The sequence below is a fragment of the Mesoplodon bidens genome, assembly GCF_964165515.1.
Source record: "Mesoplodon bidens genome assembly, chromosome: 18".
In the NCBI taxonomy this organism is placed as follows: domain Eukaryota; kingdom Metazoa; phylum Chordata; class Mammalia; order Artiodactyla; family Ziphiidae; genus Mesoplodon; species Mesoplodon bidens.
In genome coordinates, this window is record NC_138175.1 from 7,182,215 (window position 1) to 7,204,219 (window position 22,005).

At 43.8% G+C, this 22,005-nt stretch overlaps 1 protein-coding gene across 1 annotated transcript in view; it reads right to left on the reverse strand.

The window, feature by feature from the left end:
* HSD17B2 (hydroxysteroid 17-beta dehydrogenase 2) overlaps positions 1–22,005 on the reverse strand; it is a gene marked incomplete at both ends in the record, with an annotated part of 71,847 nt that overhangs the window by 18,070 nt on the left and 31,772 nt on the right. The window contains 2 exons of the mRNA XM_081215452.1: positions 2,312–2,497; positions 9,296–9,508. Coding sequence (XP_081071578.1) covers positions 2,312–2,497; positions 9,296–9,508 — 399 coding nt within the window. The remainder of the gene's footprint in view (positions 1–2,311; positions 2,498–9,295; positions 9,509–22,005) is intronic.

Consider the following 22,005-nt stretch of genomic DNA (forward strand, 5'->3'; position numbering starts at 1 on the left):
AGCAAAGTGCTAGGGATTCTGCTGAACTCCTCTGCCCTCATCAATGAGGGAAACTATAAGCATGATTTAAGATCTTTGGCTCCTGTCCTCTTACAAACACCTGCCCTGTCAAGTACATACACTTCCTTTCTGTTCTGCTTTCATGCTATTGTTTTAACAACTGTATAAAATTCCCTGGGTGGTTTCTGAGTCCTGCAAATGAACCTATTTCTAGAGTTTCCTTGAAACGTAAGGATTCAAAGCTGGATGTGATGAAGGAAGACTCCATACATCTTGCTGACTGACTGGGTGGGAGAAAAGGAGAGAAAGGCACAGGGAGAAACAAATCCAAGAAGGCTCAAAGCTCTGAAACCTAAAAGACTAAGAGATGAACAGAAATAAGTCAAGAAAGGAAGCTCTGAATGGCTGATAGAAAGTTTAGCTTCAGACATGTTGACTTGGTGACGATGGTAAGATACTGGAATGGAACTAGTAAGGCTGGGTATAAAAGATTTTGCATGTCCAGGGGTGAGAATAAGAGTGAGATCTGTGATTTATTTTAACGCTCAAATATCTTCCTCCAGTGGAAATACGTGACAAGTCCATTCAAAGTCTTGGCTTAGAAAAAGTTTTAGAGGTCAAGTTGAAGGTGTATGAATGGGCATGCTCTGTAGCGTAAATTCATCACTCGCCCATTCATTCATCTGCACACTTGCATTTTTTCATTTATTAATTGAGCTTCTACTTCATGCCAGACACTGGGCCTATAGCAGGTAGTGTGCATATCAGTGATACATAAGTAAAATCTTATGAACGAATCTTATGCTCAAAGTTGAGAACCAAGAGAGGAAGAGAAAAATCTTCCTTGTCACTGTGTCAAGTAGAAGGCAATGATAAGTCATTTCAGTAAATATTTGTTGAATGAGTGAGGCAAAGGAGCATGTGAGACTTTTCCAGATGTACCAGATTGTACCAGGGGACTGAGAAAAGTGAGGTTTCCACAGAGATCAAAAATGTAAAGGCTAAGTTCAGAAGAAAGTTAAGGGTGAAATATTGCAAATGTATTTTCTCAGGATTTGTTTGCTTTAGCAAGGTAGCAAAAAAATTGGAAATATTTTGGGGTTCTCATAAAATTTGAAATACAGTACTCATTGCTCTTAACCATCTTAGACGTCTCTCTCTCCATCCTTTCTCCTCCTCCCTCCCTCTTTTCCTTTCCTTCCCTTTCCTTCCCTTCCTTCCTCCCTCCCTCCCTCCCTTCCTCCCTCCCTTCCTTCCTTCCTTCTTTCCTTCCTTCCTTCCTTCCTTCCTCAGGCCAACCAGCAACACTAGTGACACACTCACATAGCTAGTAAGTTAGAAGAAGTTGCTAAGTTAGAACCAGGGAAGAAAATATGAGGGACAACAATGATTGTCTAGAAAATACACAAAAATGTCTCCCTTAAAAAAAAAAAACAAAGAAACCAAAACCAACCAACCAAATAGTTGGATCCTTTATGTAAAAAAAAAAAAAATCGCACTCAGAACTAACTGATCCAACAGTGAAGAGTGGTATTCCTCAATGTGAAGGCAGGATCCTAGAGCCCAGAGCCCACCCTCTTGGCTTCCCTCTCACCCATGCAGTGGCCCAAAAGACAACCCCATGGACACCACTCAAAGCTGAGTAAGGCTCTGAGGAACCCCCGTTTGGAAATATCTGTTCTAGAAGAAAGAATGAGACATCACATGCATGGGCATTTTTTATGGAAGGGAGATCGTTAAACCCTTGACTTGTTGACTATCTGTTCTTTGAAATGGAGAGAGATGAGTTATCAAATGTCACACCCTGCCCCAACTGCCTTGAGATTGCAGAACGATGGGAATTGTCTTATGGAAAATCCTAGCAGGCAGCCAACTGAGACACAGGGCTCTGACAGTGCCAACAGAGTGAAGACATTTGCTGTTCATCTCACAGGGAACAACAGAGTGTGAAGAATTCAGGGAGGGTTGAAAGCAGGTTCCCTGTGACGATGACATTACGCGTATGCAGGGTTTCCTTTCCAAATCTAGGAAGCTTGTGCATTAGCGGTCACACTGTGAAGAAGTGTGAGAGCCCTAAATCCCCAGTAATGAATAGATGAGTTAGAAGGTAGGTAAGGTCAGTACATGAAAGGATTTGAAAGGAAAGAAAGGTTTTAATTGTACTCAGATCAACGGTAAACACACGATTTGACTATTCTTCACCCAGCCCTGCATGAGAGTGCCCTGCTTTCTCGTTCAGCCCACAGGGAGCATTGAGAGTCACATCTTGCATGACCGGCACCCATGACCTTGTGGGGAAAGGCCAACTCACCTGCCATGCTGCTGATGTTCACCAGCCTCCCCTTGGATTTCCTAAGAAGAGGTAAAAATGCCTTTGTGACTTCCACAGCCCCGAAGAAGTTCACAGCCATGCATCGTTTGTATTCGGTCATGGGAATGAGCTCCCCATCAGCTGGGAGGCCAAGGATCCCAGCATTGTTGACCACCGCCCACAGTCCTGAGGACAGAAGGGAACAACTCTGAGGTTAGGCAAGATGGGAGAGTGGGAAGATTTTCAACCCTTCAAGCTCTGAAGTCAAAAGGGCCCCTTTGAGACTTAGGATCTAGGCAGATCACTTCAACTCTCGAAACTTAGTCTCCCTGATTATTTGTGAAATATTAAGCAATGGTTTTTTGGAGGAATATTCTTTTGCCTCAAAGCCCTTTCCTACATCCGGGCAGCTAGATATTTGTTATACCTGTGGAGGAATGACACAGCAAGGAGGAGATTTAATCAAAGTCTACGTAATGTTTCTCCCTCAAAGGAGTGTGTGGAGACAGAATGATATCTTTTGGACATGCAGATATAAGACGATATATCTTATATGCAGTGCAATGATATAAGATCCTGTCTTCCCTTTTCCTTCGACTAGAAAAGATTCCTTAGTCCAGGAAAACTAGAGCAGAAGTGCCAAGAGCTAAAAAGATTGCAGAGTCCCTGAGCTTTAGGCCCTACCCCAGCCAGCCTGATCCCCTTGACTGACCAGGATCACCAAGAGGGCTTGTTCACACACAGGTCACCAGGCCCCACCTCCAGAGGATCTGATTTGGGGTGTCTGGGGTAGGGCCTGAGAATCTGCATCTCTAACAAGTTCCCAGGTGATGCTGATGCTGCAGGCCTGGACCACACTTGGAGAACCACTGTCCACAACTAGTGATTTTTCATCTTTGACTTCACAGTAAAATTACCTGGGGAGCTTTTAAAGCCCCAATGCCCAGGCCACACCCGAGCCAATTAGATCAGAAATTGTGGGGTGGTGAAGAAAGGGGACCTTGGCATTAGTAGTTTTATAAAGTCCCTACCTAGGTGATTCCAATGTACAACCAAGCTTTGGAATCATTGCCCTAAACGGTAGCAGACAGGTAATACAAAAACTCCAGATGTTTTGGGGGAGGGGGATTTGGAGCAGAAGTGAGTGACCTGGGTCCTCTTTAATTTCTGGGCTTTTCAAATTTATTTATTTATTTATTTTTGGCTGCGTTGGGTCTTCGTTGCTGCGCACGGGCTTCCTCTAGTTGCGGCGAGCGGGGGCTACTCTTTGTTGTGGTGCGCGGACTTCTCATTGCGGTGGCTTCTCTTGTTGTGCAGCACGGGCTCTAGGTGCGCGGGCTTCTGTAGTTGTGGCGCACGGGCTTAGTTGCTCCGCAGCATGTGGGATGTTCCCGGACTGGGGCTTGAACCCGCGTCCCCTGCATTGGCAGGCGGATTCTTAACCACTGTGCCACCAGGGAAGTCCCTGGGTCCTCTTTACAGAGGAGCAACATCCGGGGTATGTTCAGCTAGATAGACCTGAAGCAGATTCTCTGAGCCTCGGCATGGTTTAGACCAGCTGTTTCTCAAGGTGTGGTCCAGAACCAGCTGCATCAGCATCAATTGGGAACTTGTTAGAAATGCAAATTCTGGAGCCCCACCTCAGACCAGCTAGATCAGAAACTGATGATCAGACATTGTTGTTGAAGCTCAGCACTGTGACATAACGTGCCCTCGAGGCAACCCTGATGCACACCCAAAAGCACAGAAACGGCAGGAGGCACCAACCCTAACAGTGCCTTTCTGATGGCTTCCAAGAGGGAGGTAGCAGCCAACCTGCATGAGGACTGGACAGAGCACTGGACATCTCAGCAGAGTCCAGCATGAGGCACTGACCATCGCAGTTGAAATGTCCCATCCCCAGGAATTTAAGATGCCACCCTGGGGAAATGGGATAAAGCTCAAAATGACTGAAACGGTTTTCGCCACGTGGCAGAAAGACGGCTCAAAATAGAAATTGCGCTGACTTATAGAAAATAAAATTACATTTCTTGCACACCTGAGTTGGTGGTCTGACACTTAGACGCAATAATAATTGGGAGCATTAAGTGAGATGATGCCTGGCACGTAGTAAGAGCTCAACAGCTATTACAAGGATGGTGATGGGAGGAGAGGATGCCTCCACTCCCACCTCCAAATGATGGTTTTAATTCACTCAGCCTGATGAACACCTTTGACCAGTCCACATGCAGGTGGCAGCTTGAGAATGCCCTAAAACAGGGGCCAGGGCTTCCCTGGTGGCGCAGTGGTTGAGAGTCTGCCTGCCGATGCAGGGGACACGGGTTCGTGCCCCGGTCCGGGAGGATCCCACATGCCGCGGAGTGGCTGGGCCCGTGAGCCATGGCCGCTGAGCCTGCGCGTCTGGAGCCTGTGCTCCGCAACGGGAGAGGCCACAACAGTGAGAGGCCCGCGTACCACAAAAAACAAAAAAACAGGGCTTCCCTGGTGGCGCAGTGGTTGAGAGTCCGCCTGCCGATGCAGGGGACGCGGGTTCGTGCCCCGGTCCGGGAAGATCCCACATGCCGCGGAGCGGCTGGGCCCGTGAGCCATGGCTGCTGAGCCTGCGCGTCCGGAGCCTGTGCTCCGCAATGGGAGAGGCCACAACAGTGAGAGGCCCGCATACAGCAAAAAAAAAAAAAAAAAAAAAACAGGGGCCAGCAAACATTTTCTATAAAAGGGTGGATAGGAAATATTTTAGCACTGCACGTCCTACTCACTCAGCTCTGCCATTGCAGACAATCTGTAAATGAATGGGAGTGGCTGTCTTCCAATAAAACATTATGGACATTGACATTCATATTCCATATAATTTTCATGTGTCAAAAAAATCTTCTGATTTCTTTTTTTTTTTTTTGCGGTACACGGGCCTCTCACTGTTGTGGCCCCTTCTGTTGCGGAGCACAGGCTCTGGACGCGCAGGCTCAGCGGCCATGGCTCATGGGCCTAGCCGCTCCGCGGCATGTGGAATCTTCCCGGACCGGGGCACGAACCTGTGTCCCCCGCATCGGCAGGCGGACTCTCAACCACTGCGCCACCAGGGAAGCCCCTGATTTCTTTTAACCATTTAAAAATGTAAAAACCATCCTGAGCTCACAGGCTACACAAAAACAGGTGGCAGATCTATAGAAAATTCTTTAAATGACAAAGTTAAAGAGATAGAGAACAGGTTAAGGATGAGAATAGGGCTCTAAAAAGGTAGCATGAAAAAGCCTGGTGGTGATGGAACAGTTCTGTATCTTGAGTGAGGTGATTTTTGCGCAAAGCTACGCGTTATAGAATTGCACACACACATACACACTTGCATGTATAGCTGGTGAAATCTGAATAAACTCTGGGGATTATACCAATGCCAATTTCCTGGTTTTGATATTGTACTATAGTTATGCAAGATGTTAATACTGGGGGAGGCTTGCGTCTACTATTATTTCAAAATAAAACGTTAAAAAAAGAAAAAACAGGCAGGGCCACAGCTTGCCAACTCCTGCCATAAAACTCTAAGCTGGCCAATAAGCCCATTATACCCGTAAGACTTAATAATAGTTTTTAAATAATATTAATTAATAATTAACAATATGTTCATAATAATTTTAAAATATGTGTGTAGGAACACAGCACAGTTGCTGGCCCTCTTGCAGGAGCTGAGGTTTTCTGGTTTATCCATGTGGCCCAGAGGGTTCTTTCGCAAACATCCTTCTTAGTGATTTTTAATGAGCCTATTTTACTGCTCCACTTTTGTTTTGACTTGGGAGGCTGAAGTTGAGAGAGACCTCGAGGAGAGCAGGTAATTCTGTATTGGTATCGTATTGGGGTATTGGTAACTCTGCCTCAAAGGAGGATTGCTCTCCAGAAGGCTGGCCCCAAAATAGCATGGGCTCATACCTTGGAAACTGTACTCGCTGGACCCCTTCATCCCAGGACACTGGGACGGTATTAGCGTATCAAGAACCAGTACTTTGGGACTTCCATGGGGGTGCAGTGGTTAAGACTTTGCACTCCCCATGCCAGGGGCATGGGTTCAACCCCTGGTTGGGGAACTAAGATCCTGCATGATGCACAGCGTGGCCTAAAAAAAAAAAAAAAAAAAAAAAGAACCACTACTTTATCATTCATTATGGTCAATACTGTCCCTCTGGGCCTCACCAGATGGGTCTGTATTGAATATCTCCTAACAAGATACCATCAAGTCAATAATAAGAGGGATAGTGAAAGGCAAAGCCAGGAAAACTACCTTTCTAGAAAACAACCACACACTGCTAAACTGGCTGAAAATTAATTTCTAATTACCAACCATCTATTTTTCTCTCCTCCTCTCATTTCTCAGATGTTTATTGAGCACTTACTATATGCCAGGGGCTGTGCTTAATATTGAATGAATGGAAAATAGGAGTTCTTACTGACTGCTTGCCTCATGTCAGGGACTCTTGTAAGTGCTCCGTATATAATAACTACCCCTTCAACTACCAAATGAAGCAGATAATATTACTCTCTTTTTGCTGGGAAGGTCAGCTGTAAAGAGGATGTAAGCAGGAAGTGCTTGAGGCCTCCACGGAAAACCCCCAAGTGAAGGCAAAACAGGAGAAAGCAGAGCTAAGAAACAGAGACTGGGTGCAGATGACGTTGTTTAAGTGCCTGGATCCAGACATGCCTGAAATCAATGGGCCTTTTTAGTTATATAAGCAAAATACATTCCCTTTATGCTTTAGCAGTTTTGAATTGGGTCGTGTCACTTGCGTCTGAAAGAATCCTGTTGGAGACATGGTTCTGGTTCTCAAGGAACCTTGTGGTGAGGAGTGAGAGATGGACAGATTTGTATAATTGGTAATACCAGTGTGGGCAACGGATATCAGGTGAAGGTCCAGAACAGGAAGTGAATGATGTTACCTGGATTACCAGGAGGGTCATGCAAGAGATGTTTGAGCTAGATCTCCTTTGAGGGTAGAGTCTGCAGCTGGACAAAAGCAAAAGTCCAGAGGAATGGAGTGAGGCAAGAGGGAAATTTGGGTAAGAGGAAGCTGGACAAAAGCAAAAGTCTAGAGGAATGGAGTGAGGCAAGAGGGAAATTTGGGTAAGAGGAAGCTGGACGTGCAAAGATGTAAACTAGTACATTCTATTCTGGAAACCATTCCAGAATTTACTGAGTGGACCAGCAGGTATTGCAGATTAAGGGTTTGGCAAGGGCCATTTTCCTGAAGGGCCTTCGAATTCTTGTTAAGGTGTTTGGTGGTGGATGGAGAACCACAGAACCATTCAATGAGGCAAAGCATAGGCCTTGCTCATGGGAGGAATGCAAGACATGGAGGCTCTGATTATCAAAAGGTTTTCAGGAAATGGATGGCACTGTAAGATGTGCACATTGTAAAGACCACTCTCCATTTGGAAAGCAAAGGGGAAGGAAAGCCTAGTTGCAAGGAGGCCATTGTGGGAGCTCAGGCGGGAGATGAGGGCCCCAGTTAAGCCACAGCTGCCTGGGGATGATAAGAAGGGGCGGGATGATAAAGATCTAGGACGTAGAATTGACAGGACTCCAGACCAGTAGGATGCAGAAATCGAGGGTAAGCGGCAGGTCTAAGTGACCCCCCCAGGTTGCTGACTTGAATGACAGATTAGGTGGCAGTGCTGGCGTTTGAGCCAGTGTCTGAGTCGTCCGATGCAGGAGGGTAAACTGATTTGCAGACGGGCAGCAGAGAAAAAGATAATGAGGTCAGTTTTGGACAAATTGAGATGGGATGTCTGCTAACCAATTTTATATGCATATAGGTCCTGACGTTTAAAAGAGAGCTAGGTTGGTAACACACATTCAGAAGTTATCGTATTAAATCGCAGTGTTTCTCAACTCTGGCAGAATATTAGCATCACCTGGGGAGCTTTCAAATGTATTGATACCTGAGACCCCCAAATGGGATCTTCTTTACAGTGGACATTCTCAGCAAAAGGAGAGCAACAGTACTGGCCTCATTGTGGAAGTATTAGCTGAGTTATTGCCTGTAGATACTGATTTAATCTGTTGGGGGAAGGTCCCAGGTTGGGTGGGTATCACGGGTGTGTGACCTGTGTTTCAGAAAGGTCTCATGCTTGGTTTAATTTTCTGCTGGCACCACCTAAACATCTTAAACATTTTGTAAACAAGGGGCACCACATAATTTGCATTTTGCCCTGGGGGCCCCCCCCCACAAGTTACACAGCCCATCCTGGGCCCAAGCACAGGTATTTTAAAACACTTCCCGGGTGAGAATTCCTGGTATAGGGAGAGAACAGTACAGCCTGGGAAACATGGAGTGGGAAGTTTGGGGATGGAGCCCTCAGTAACACTCACATTTAGGGGAATGGGGGGAGGGGCGGAGGAAGAGGTTCATACAGGAGAAGCAGAAAGAATGATCAGAGAACTAGGAGGGCAAGAGGGGGCTGGAGGCCCCAAAGCCCAAGCAGGGGAGGATAATCAACACACTGAAACACAGCAGAGAAATTAAGAGCTTGGTGTTTAGGATAATACTGATTCGCTTGGCCAGACCACTTAGGGAGGCATGGTGAGAAGTGAAAACAGGGTGGCAGGGTTCCAAGGAGCTTGGTTGTAAAGGAAGAGGAAGAGAAAGGCAGTGGCTAAGGGAAGGCAGTGATTATGAAGCTATTTTCTTAAGTCTAATACAAGTTAATATCGGTGAGAGGAAAGAAATGAGGAGGGGCAGTAATTAATGGGAGAGTGACCAAGCAGATGCTGGAGGGAATGGGATGGAGAATTCTGTAAGTTCTGAGGATGGACCACACCTGACTCATTCCTAATGTCTTCGTGTCTGCAAAAGGTGCCAGCGTGTGGCAGGTGCTCAGTACAGGGTTCTCCAGGTGCCAGAACAGACTAGAGGACAATGGTAATTAGAGGCTGGAACCAGTGTTGGGCGTTTGCAAGGAGGGTGGAGGGCACTCGAGGGCGCAGGTGGCTGAAGGCAGTACCTCTGTTCTGCACCTTTTCCTTCACTTTGCTGTGGGCATCTTTTATCTGTTGCGGGTCGGTGATGTCCAGCTGGAGCACGGAGAGACGCTTGGAGCAGGTTCTGCGTAATTCCTCTGCTCCAGATCCCTTTTCATCCAGAACTCCAGCAAATACTGTGAAGCCCAACTCGTCCAGATACTTGGACAAAGCATGGCCAATCCCAGAATCGCCACCTGCAAGGGGTCAAGGCAATACAAAGTGGGCTCAAACCTCAATGGCAGGAAAAATCATTGAACAAAAAAATCACTGCATGCTACTTATGATGGTCCATGTTCCCTGGAGAGAGTAGGTCTTGAGGAAGTTTGACTTTTTTTTTTTTTGGCTAAGTGAGAAAATGGTTAGAGAAGCCACAAGAGACAAATTTCTCATACAGAGAAAGAAAGGGAAGTGAGGTAGAATTTGAGGTGGGGGCATAAGTGGGAGGAGAAATGCTGATGAGGGGGAGGGGTCCAGGAGTGGCTGGTGGCCAAAGAACGTAGGAGGGAAAACTAAGACATCTAATGGAAGCTTTTTTATTAATCTCCTCATGTAGTATTTTATGTAATAACCTCCATCACTGCATAAAATCTTCAGTAAAACATTCATTACAAACTAATACTTTGGAGTTGGTTTCTTCATTTTAAAGATGTAGCAAAGTGTCACGTCCTGCTTCATAGTGGACCCAGGACAATAGCAGAGGCTGCCCACAGGGACCAGTTCCTTCTGGATTATGAAAGATGAAGGCTCCTAGCCACCTGCCCTTCTCACCTCTTCAGAACTTTTTCCCTAGCCATGGCCTTCTCCCAAACCACTGAATAGACATCAATCCTAGGAAGACACCTGCAACAGAAACCACATAGAAATCCCTAAGTGCACTGCTTTGTGAAACCAGAGGATAAGATCATATGTAAAATACATGTCAAGCCTACCGGAATTTGAGATGGGAGTTTACCCAACCCACTCTGGAGGATATCACGGACCCTAGAGAAATTGTTTCACACCCACAAGTACAAACGTAGATACCTGAAATTCCGAAGATGAAGACAACATGGACATAAAATCACCCTTTGAGCCATACCAGAATAAACGTGTAACAATTAATATGGTTTCTACAGCTCTAAAGACGAGAGATCATCTTCACATTGGCTGTGTCAGGCAATCTTCCCTGTAAACCTTGAGGTAATCTGTCTTGTCAGCAGTTGGGGGCTACAGTCAGGCATCCCCCTAAGAATCAGAAAATTCAGGAAATCAGCATGCTGACAGTCAACTCAAGGATCAGTATGTCAGTGATCAGAAAAGATGTCTGACTTCGAAGCTAACAAGACCTGCCTGGAATCTGACCAGAAGTGTTACTGTCTCCAAAGAGAAGATAATCACCATCAAAAGGCAAAAGGACAGAGAAACAGGCATTCACAGATGTTGCTCATAAATGTGAAGGGGTGAAATCAATGACCATTTTAGATACTGAGACCCAAAAAGTCTCAGTATCTATCCTAGAGGAAAAAGTCACATATATGCAGAGACAAAGGATGTTCTTTACAGGACTGTATATAATAGCAAAAGAAGGAATTAACCTTAACATCCATGAATTGGGAATGGTTGCATAAATTATGGTACATATGATGGAATACGACACAGTGATTTTAAAAGATAAGGTAGAACTATATAAACTGGAATAGATAGTGCTCCAAGATACTTTGTTAAGTGAAATAAAATGTTATAGTACAGCAATTATTATACAGAATCCAATTTATGACCCAAAACAAGGGTGGAGGAAACTAATTCTCTACCTACCCATGCATGCAAATATAAAAGGAAGGATTTGGAAGGAGCGACACCAAGATGGTAATAGTAGTTGCCTCTAGGAGGAGAGGCAGAATAGACGGAGCTTTGTTTTACAATGTTTTCCATTTTTGCTGCAAGAGAGTACTGATTTTTCTTGTGTAATTTCTCTTCTTTTAAAGGTCATGCCAATTAGAATGAAGATGGGCCCTATAAGTATAGGAAAAGGTATTACCAAGAGGCCATTGTAGGTGGCGTCTGCAAACACTGCCCAAGAGAGTGCAGCCTTAGGAAGAGGTGCGGGCACTTCTGCCCCTCAGACAGAAGATGTGGGCACTTCTGCCCCTCCTAACACAAAGATGAAGGCGTCTGGTTACCATAGTTGATTGCACTTTACTTTGTTTCTTGTATGTCCACATCTACCTGTGTGTGCATGGTTTCCTGCCTGGTCCTGGTCAGAGGAGGAGACCGTACCAATTGAGGCAGACCTAAGCGTCTGGGCCACGTGACAGATCTCTGATGTGCTGTAAATGAGCACATTAGAATTCTGGTTTTAAAATATAATACTACATGCATATAACAATTTTGTGAGCCCTGCAAATGTAGCTTTGCCCTGTAGAAATGGACCTGCCGTTGGACAAATCCAGCTTCAGGGTCTGCGTGGAAAGATTGTGAAGGAGTGTGTGTCTTGCATCAAAGCTTCTTATTTATGATATGTAAGTAGAATAGAGCAAATGTTGGTTGAATCTTTGTTATTTTTAGTACCATTTCTCTAATAAAGCTAAGTATTTTCGAGGAAAAAAAAAAAAAAGATCTGAGGCCAAATCTTTGACAGGGGCAAGTTCACCATGTGGTGGGTGCAATGCATGTGGCCTCTCCCTGGAAACCACCAAATGTCACTGGTGGTTAAATCTGTCTTGTAAAATTATTCTCCCCGTGTCTCCAGTAGAGATGATCATTCCCATTTTACAGATGGGGAAAGTGAAAATGAGAGAGGCCAAGGTCACAGAGATAGAAGGGATGGACCTGAATCCCAGTGCATGACTCTTCGTCATCCTGGACCACCTTCTCCTTTATCTGTGAAAGCAGAGAAGGAAGGTCTGGGGAAGCCAGCCTCTGAATGAGCCTCCTGTGGCCCAGCAAGGAAGGATATGAATTAACCTGGAAATAACTAACTCAGAACCGGACTGGAGTGAAGCGTGAACCTGGAGCCAGGGGATACACACTCTGCTGGGTGAGAGCAGGTGTTCACAGAAGGCCCCTCCCATTTGCGACACACCACACCCTGTGCTTCTGCCTCCTGGGTGGTGTGGCTAGGCCTATTGGGGCCATGGGTTTTAAAGCTCCCAGTTCCCCTGAAAGGTTTGTGTCATATCAGGATGCCAGCATGTTGCCTCTGCGCAGAGAGAATCCTCCTGTGGTGCAGAGATGCAGGCTGTGGCCTTCAGCTCCAAGCAGCAAATAAACTCAGCCAGGGTGCCTACCAAGGAAGGTGAGAAAGGGTCATCTATCAGTGGCGGAATGGATAAACAAAACGTGGTCTAGCCATACAATGGAATATTATTCAGCAATAGAAGGGAATGGAGTTTTAATACACCCTACAACAAGGATGAATCTTGAAAACATTATGCTAAGTTAAAGAAGGAAGAGACACTTTGATCCTGACCCCATTTTCTCTGAGTAGAGAATGATCCAAAGACAGTTTCGAAGATAATGCCTTAGACCAGCTTAGGCAGCTTCGTGAATCCAGGATCTAACTCTATTTGGAAAATTCCTAGGAAGAGCCTGGCCTACGGGAGATGCTAGCCACAAAATGAGAGAGGACATATTGAACTTTACCGAGCCCTGTGGTCCTGGAAAACAGCAAAAGTTAAAAAACACTTCCAGGGCTTCCCTGGTGGCGCAGTGGTTGAGAGTCCTCCTGCCGATGCAGGGGACACGGGTTCGTTTCCCGGTCTGGGAAGATCCCACATGCCGCGGAGCAGCTGGGCCCGTGAGCCATGGCTGCTGAGCCTGCGCGTCTCGAGCCTGTGCTCCGCAACGGGAGAGGCCACAACAGTGAGAGGCCCGTGTACCACAAACAACAACAACAAAAAAAAAACCACTTCCACTCTGTGTTCTGGGAAATAGTTTCCTGCAAAGGAGTCACCTTCTCCATGTGAATTAGAGAGAATTGAGGGATGCCCTCCTTGTTTACCAATGACAAGGCCAGACCCAGGCCCTCAAAATTCCAACCCTTTGCTTCATAAATGACAAGATAAACTTTGTCCCCAGTGAGTCACTGGAACAAAATGCTTGTTAACCAAACTTTGGTATAGATTCTTTCCTTCCCCCAAGTCCTGGCCCACGGTCAGCCTGAGGCAGCAGATAGCTCCTCCTGAGAACAGGCTGGCCTCACAGAAGATGGTCCCTCCTCTGCCGTCTGATCACTCCTGGCCTATCCCCATTCCCCTCACCTGGTTCTTTTCAGACATGTTCACCACCCCCCGCCCCCATGAAAGCAAAACTCTTTTTTGTCTAACCCTTGAGATACTTGCAGACCTGTGGTCAAAGTGTTCCCTTCACTGCAACAGTCCTGCCCCTGGCCCCATAGTAATCAATCCTGTAGAATAAAGTCTTTCCATACAAAACCTGGATTTGTTTTTTTTATTTGACATTGAATTAAGAAAGCCAAAGTTCACGGGAGGCCATGTGTTTATCCTTACCAGTGAGAAAAGGTAGCATAGAGGCCTGGTTTTGAGCCTGGCCCCACCATCCCTACCTGTGCAACCTGGTCAGGTTATTTAACCTCTCTGTGCCTCAGCTTCCTCATCTGTAAAATAGGCTTGATAATGGTGCCTACACCAGTTGATATTTGTGATGTGCTTAACAATGCCTGTAATTACTATAATAGATCTTTTTTTTTTAAATAATACTAGGCACATGACATCCTTCTTGATTTACAGGCCTTTACATTCATGATATTGGTAGATGGGGAGTTTGCCTCTACTGACAGTCAGCTAAACATCTTGGTTAAGACTCAGACTGCTTGATTCTGCCTCTCCCATGTCTGAGCTTTGGGAAATGTTACATATAGTCATGTGGATCCTCCACTTCCTCATCTGGAAAGTGGGATTATACCAGTACCTCCCTCCTAGACTGACCTTGGAAGTCAACAAGACAGAGGATGTTCTGCACAAGGCCCAGCCTGTCATATGTGACTTGTTATCAGTAGCATGGCTCTAACCCAGACATCATTTCTGATCTCCTGTTAGAGATCAAGCTATGCTAGCCCTGGTGTCTTAGGGCTGTGCAGGGTTAAGAGGGCCTTGGGAAAGTATGTGGCTGGGGAGCCGCTCCCTGTCTAGATAGAGTAGCCCTTGTGCACTCCAGAAACACAAAGACAAGGTGGGGGCCTTTGTGAAAAGGCAAAGTGTTTCATAAGTTACCCAATAGTAACCTCTGAAAAGTATCATACCTAGTATGACTCTAATGCCAGCCTCACACATATTAACTCCAACCACCCTGGGAGATAAGTCATTTTACTATCATCGCTTTACAGAGGAGGAAACTGAAACACAGAAGGTTTAAGTCATTCAGCTGCACATGGCAGAGGTAGGTTGGAACCCAGGCAGGGCTTGGCATATAAACATCTGGAGTGTAAAATACTCAAAGCTTCCAGAGCACAAGGCTTAGCATATAGTAGGTGATCCAAAAAAAGCATGAGTTGGCTAAATTGGCACTTAAGAGGGCATTGGCTTTGGGACTTCCCTGGTGGTCCAGTGGGTAAGACTCTGCGCTCCCAATGTAGGGGGCCCGGGTTCGATCCCTGGTCAGGGAACTAGATCCCACACGCATGCCACAACTAAGAGTCCACATGCTGCAATTAAGAAGCCTGTATGCCACAACTATAGATCCCGCGTGCCACAACAAAGATCCTGTGTGCTGCAACTAAGACCCAGTGCAGCCAAAATAAATAAATAAATAAATGTTTTTAAAAAAAAAAAAGGGCATTGGCCTTAATGCCTTAAAAATGCAGAGAGAGAGAGAGTCCTATGGCACTAGGGTTCCTGACTCAAAAATAAGTCCCAGCAAACATATTGAGTTGGATGTCTACCCCAGTAGAGGGTGGAGAAGATGCTGGGGGTGGTTTTAAGCTATGCCCTTTGAGATTATTCTATCTCTAGTGGCCTGGAAATCCATGTTTGGAGCAAGCAACGAGTACTAGAGTCCCATTTTTGCAGAATAGGAATGAATGTGAAATAGTGATTTATTCTAAAATATTAATAAAGTCAATTTGTGTGAAAAACGAAAACGTGAATCACTTTAATTCAGAAGAATTAAGAATTGTATAGCTTCAGAGCTGGTGGGCTAATTGTAAGTGGATTTACGCTATTACCACATGGGGGCGCCGGATTAGCCGTTGAACAGAAACACATCCCATCATTTGTTGGGTCAAGTCTTGTATTAGGCAAGTTGTGAATAATTCAACTTCCGAAGTTCTTCAGGGCTAGGTCCCTTGAATGAAACACACCCACCCTGTAAAGACAGACTGCATGTGCTCTTGGACACAAGCTGGTCCCTTGGAAGCTGCATTCAGAAAGAGAGATGAAGGGGGAAGAATTTGTAAACAATTTCTAGACATTAGTAAAACATCATGTAAGTAATAAAACTTTAAGAACAAAAAGATAAAAGAAGAAGAAACCATCCATAACCTCACCAATCTAACATAACTTTCATAAGTTTCGTACTTTTTCTTCTAGTCTTTTTTTTTCCTATACACTGTTCTTTAACAATTACAGTTACAGGGCTTCCCTGGTGGTGCAGTGGTTGAGAGTCCGCCTGCCGATGCAGGGGACACGGGTTCGTGCCCCGGTCCGGGAGGATCCCACATGCCGCGGAGCGGCTGGGCCCGTTGGCCATGGCTGCTGAGCCTGCGCGTCCGGAGCCTGTGCTCTGCAATGGGAGAGGCCATAACAGTGAGAGGCCCACGTACAGCAAAAAAAAAACAAAACAAAAAAAACAATTACAGTTATAGCACACATGATTTGACAACTAATTTTTAAATTAATATTACATAAACCAGTTTTAGCTATTTCTACATAGTCTACAAAACCATAAATCATCATTTTTATCTATTGGATAAAATTCTCCCTGTCAAAATGCAGTAGAGAGAGAAATGATGAGAGCCTGGATTCTTTTTTTTTTTTTTTTTTGCAGTACGCGGGCCTCTTACTGTTGTGGCCTCTCCCGTTGCGGAGCACAGGCTCCGGATGCACAGGCTCAGCAGCCATGGCTCACGGGCCTAGCCGCTCCTCAGCATGTGGGATCTTCCCAGACCGGGCACGAACCCGTGTCCCCTGCATCGGCAGGCGGACTCTCAACCACTGTGCCACCAGGGAAGCCCGAGCCTGGATTGTTGAGCCAGGATATCTGGGTTCAAATCCTCACTCTGCTACTTACCAGCTGTGCGACCTTGGCCAGTTAACCTCTCTGTGCCTCAGTTTCCTCATCTATAAAGTGAGGTGATACTAGGACCTGCCTCATAAGATCGTTAGAAGGATTAAATGATTATATATACTAAAGTAATTGGACCACAGCCTGGCATATGGCAGTTACTATCCAGGTGTTAGTTAAATAAATGGCAAGTGGGTTTTTTTGAAAATTTTTAATCCATGCTACTCCTTTCATTGGCTACTTCTAGTTCCTGGAACCAAAAGGATTTTCAGTTCAGTTCTTATCTCAGAAGGTCATCACAGCTATTCTAACCACAGTGATGAATTGGCCAAGGACTACCCTCTGCTTTCTGCCAGTGGTCCCATCTCTCCCAGACCCTGTCCCTAAAGCTCCTCCAAGTCTCCCCTTTATCAGTATCTTTGAACAACAGCAGCTTAAAGCAGAGCTTCTCAGTGGATGAGCATCTTCAGAGGTATCAAGGCCCATTCTCATAGTGGAATTTCAGTTCTATCAGTGGAATAGACAAACACAAATTGAGGACCTGCTATGTATCGATACCAAATAAGAGGACACGCTCTGAATATGTGTTTTGCTTGGCCCACACACTGTGTTTCGTAAAACATTTAAATAAACACTTAGAGTCCAGCTATTTCACCTGAAAAGCCAGATCGATGGTTTCTCTTGATTAACCAGGAGACGGGCCAACTCCGGGCCTGCGTTCCTACAATGAACTCAGGAGCTCAAGCTGAGGATCCCAAAGCTGCCCCTTCCCACGGGTCATGCTCTCAGATCAGGACCCACCACTTCCTAATGCCCATGCGCATTTCTGTGGCCAACATCCTCACCACTGGGACTCGCCACCCCCCCACCCCACCCCCACCCGCAGCCCAGCACACAGGCAATTCTTTGTCCCACTTAACAAAGGTCATCTGGGGCTAGCCCTGTTTATCTGGAAACCTGTGGAAAACTAAGGAGGAAAGGACTTTCCCCTCCCTTGTTTCAGATTTAAGCAATGCATCAGATTGCCACCCTCATGTTGACACAGCCTGTTCCCTATAAAATAGATTGAGGTATAATAAAATGGTAGATAAATAGAATAAAACTCTAGTGCACTTAAGACTTTCCTGAGAGCCATACAAGGCTCAGCTCCTAATCCAGGAAGAGAAAATACTTGACAGTTGTACTACTGACACCCCACCTTCCTTGCCCTTGGCACTCTTAAAGGATAGTAACTTGTTGGGTGGTGAGGCCCTGGGAAATAGCTAGATTTTTTCACGTCAATTTTTTTTTTAACATCTTTGTTGGAGTATAATTGCTTTACAATGCTGTGTTAGTTTCTGCTTTATAACAAAGTGAATCAGCTATATATAAACATATATCCCCATGTCTCTTCCCTCTTGCATCTCCCTCCCTCCCACCCCTCTAGGTGGTCAAAAAGCACTGAGCTGATCTCCCTGTGCTATGCGGCTGCTTCCCACTAGCTATCTATTTTACATTTGGTAGTGTATATATGTCCATGTCACTCTCTCACTTCGTCCCAGCTTACCCTTCACCCTCGCCGTGTCAAGTCCCTTCTCTACATCTGCGTCTTTAGTCCTGTCCTGCCTCTAGGTTCTTCAGAACCCGTTTTTTTGTTTTTTTTTTTTTTAAGATTTCCTATATATGTGTTAGCATACAGTATTTTTCTCTTTCTGATTTACTTCACTCTGTATGACAGTCTCTAGGTGCATCCACCTCACTACAAATAACTCAATTTCATTTCTTTTTATGGCTCAGTAATATTCCATTGTATATATGTGCCACATCTTCTTTATCCATTCATCTCTTGATGGAGACTTAGGTTGCTTCCATGTCCGGGCTATTGTAAATAGTGCTGCAATGAACATTGTGGTACATGATTCCTTTTGAATTATGGCTTTCTCAGGGTATATGCCCAGTAGTGGGATTGCTGGGTCATATGATAGTTCTATTTTCAGTTTTTTACGGAAACTCCATACTGTTCTCCATAGTGGCTGTATCAATTTATATTCACACCAACAGTGCAAGATGTCCCCTTTTCACCACACCCTCTCCAGCATTTATTGTTTGTAGATTTTTTAATGACGGCCATTCTGGCTGGTGTGAGGTGATACCTCATTGCAGTTTTGATTTGCATTTCTCTAATGATTAGTGATGTTGAGCATCCTTTCGTGTGTTTGTTGGCAGTCTGTATATCTCCTTTGGAGAAATGTCTATTTAAGTCTTCTGCCCATTTTTGGATTGGGTTGTTTGTTTTTTGGATATTGAGCTGCACAAGCTGCTTATAAATTTTGGAGATTAATCCTTTGCCAGTAGCTTCATTTGCAAATATTTTCTACCATTCTGAGGGTTGGCTTTTTGTCTTGTTTATGGTTTACTTTGCTGTGCAAAAGCTTTTAAGTTTCATTAGGTCCCATTTGTTTATTTTTTATTTTATTTCCATTTCTCTAGGAGGTGGGTCAAAAAGGATCTTGCTGTGATTTATGTCATAGAGTGTTCTGCCTATGTTTTCCTCTAAGAGTTTTATAGTGTCTGGCCTTACATTTAGGTCTTTAATCCATTTTGAGTTTATTTTTGTGTATGGTGTTAGGGACTGTTCTAATCTCATTCTTTTACATGTAGCTGTCCAGTTTTCCCAGCACAATTTACTGAAGAAGCTGTCTTTTATCCATTGTATATTCTTGCCTCCTTTATCAAAGATAAGGTGACCATATGTGCGTGGGTTTATCTCTGGGCTTTCTATCCTGTTCCATTGATCTATATTTCTGTTTTTGTGCCATTACCATACTGTCTTGATTACTGTAGCTTTGTAGTATAGTCTGAAGTCAGGGAGCCTGATTCCTCCAGCTCCGTTTTTCTTTCTCAAGATTGCTTGGCTATTAGGGGTCTTTTGTGTTTCCATACAAGTTGTGCAATTTTTTGTTCTAGTTCTGTGGAAAATGCCATTGGTAGTTTGATAGGGAGTGCATTGAATCTGTAGATTGCTTTGGGTAATACAGTCATTTTCACAATGTTGATTCTTCCGATCCAAGAACATAGTATATGTCTCCATCTGTTTCTATCATCTTTAATTTCTTTCATCAGTGTCTTATAGTTTTCTGCATACAGGTCTTTTGTCTCCTTAGGTAGGTTTATTCCTAGGTATTTTATTCTTTTTGTTGAAGTGGTAAATGGCAGTGTTTCCTTAATTTCTCTTTCAGATTTTTCATCATTAGTGTATAGGAATGCAAGAGATTTCTGTGCATTAATTTTGTATCCTGCAACTTTACCAAATTCATTGATTAGCTCTAGTAGTTTTCTGGTGGCATCCTTAGGATTCTCTATCTATAGTATCATGTCATCTGTAAACAGTGACAGCTTCTTCTTTTCCGATTTGGATTCCTTTTATTTCTTTTTCTTCCCTGATTGCTGTGGGTAAACCTTCCAAAGCTATGTTGAATAATAGTGGTGAGAGTGGGCAACCTTGTCTTCCTGATCTTACTGGAAATGGTTTCAGTTTTTCACCATTGAGAACGATGTTGGCTGTGGGTTTTTCATATATGGCCTTTATTATGTTGAGGTAAGTTCCCTCTCTGCCCACTTTCTGGAGGGTTTTTATTATAAATGGGTGTTGAATTTTGTCAAAGGCTTTTTCTGTGTCTATTGAGATGATCATATGGTTTTTCTCCTTCAATTTGTTAATATGGTATATCACGTTGATTGATTTGGGTATATTGAAGAATCCTTGCGTTCCTGGGTTAAACCCCACTTGATCATTGTGGATGATCCTTTTAATGTGCGGTTGAATTCTGCTTGCTAGTATTTTGTTGAGGATTTTTGTATCAATGTTCATCAGTGATATTAGCCTGTAGTTTTCTTTCTTTGTGACATCTTTGTCTGGTTTGGGTATCAGGATGATGGTGGTCTCATAGAATGAGTTTGGGAGTGTTCCTCCCTCTGCTATATTTTGGAAGAGTTTGAGAAGGATAGGTGTTAGCTCTTCTCTAAGTGTTTGATAGAATTCGCCTGTGAAGCCATCTGATCCTGGGCTTCTGTTTGTTGGAAGAGTTTTAATCACAGTCTCAATGTCAGTGCTTTTGATTGGTCTGTTTATATTTTCTCTTTCTTCCTGGTTCAGTCTCAGAAGGCTGTGCTTTTCTAAGAATTTGTCCATTTATTCCAGGTTGTCCATTTTATTGGCATAGAGTTGCTTGTAGTAATCTGTCAGGACCCTTTGTATTTCTGCAATGTCAGTTGTTACTTCTCCTTTTTCATTTCTAATTCTATTGACTTGAGTCTTTCCCTTTTTATCTTGATGAGTCTGGCTAATGGTTTATCAATTTTGTTTATCTTCTCAAAGAACCATCTTTTAGTTTTATTGATCTTTGCTAGAATTTCCTTTTCATTTATTTCTGATCTGATCTTTATGATTTCTTTCCTTCTGCTAACTTTGGGGGGTTTTTTGTTCTTCTTTCTCTAATTGCTTTAGGTGTAAGGTTAGGTTGTTTATTTAAGATATTTCTTGTTTCCTAAGGTAGGATTGTATTGCTATAAACTTCCCTCTTAGAACTGCTTTTGCTGCATCCCATAGGTTTTGGGTCATCGTGTTTTCATTATCGTTTGTTTCTAGGTATTTTTTGATTTTCTGTTTGATTTCTTCAGTGATCTTTTGGTTATTAAGTAGTGTATTGTGTAGCCTCCATGTGTTTGTATTTTTTACAGATTTTTTCCTGTAATTGATGTGTAGTCTCATAGCGTTGTGGTCAGAAAAGATACTTGATACGATTTCAATATTCTTAAATTTACCAAGGCTTGATTTGTGACCCAAGATATGATCTATCCTGGAGAATGTTCCATGAGCACTTGAGAAGAAAGTATATTCTGTTGTTTTTGGATGGAATGTCCTATAAATATCAATTAAGTTCATCTTGGTTAATGTATCATTTAATGCTTGTGTTTCCTTATTTATTTTCATTTTGGATGATTTGTCCACTGGTGAAAGTGGGATGTTAAAGTCCCCTCCTATGATTGTGTTACTGTCGATTTCCCCTTTTATGGCTGTTAGCATTTGCCTTATGTATTGAGGTGCTCTTATGTTGGGTGCATATATATTTACAATTGTTTATCTTTTTCTTGTATCGATCCCTTGATCATTATGTAGTGTCCTTCTTTGTCTCTTGTAATAGTCTTTATTTTAAAGTCTATTTTGTCTGATATGAGAATTGCTACTCCAGCTTTCTTTTGATTTCCATTCACATGGAATATCTTTTTCCATCCCCTCACTTTCAGTCTGTATGTGTCCCTAGGTCTGAAGTGGGTCTCTTGTAGACAGTATATATATGGGTCTTGTTTTTGTATCCATTCATGCAGTCTATGTCTTTTGGTTGGAGCATTTAATCCATTTACATTTAAGGTAATTATAGATATGTATGTTTCTATTACCATTTTCTTAGTTGTTTTGGGTTTGTTATTGTAG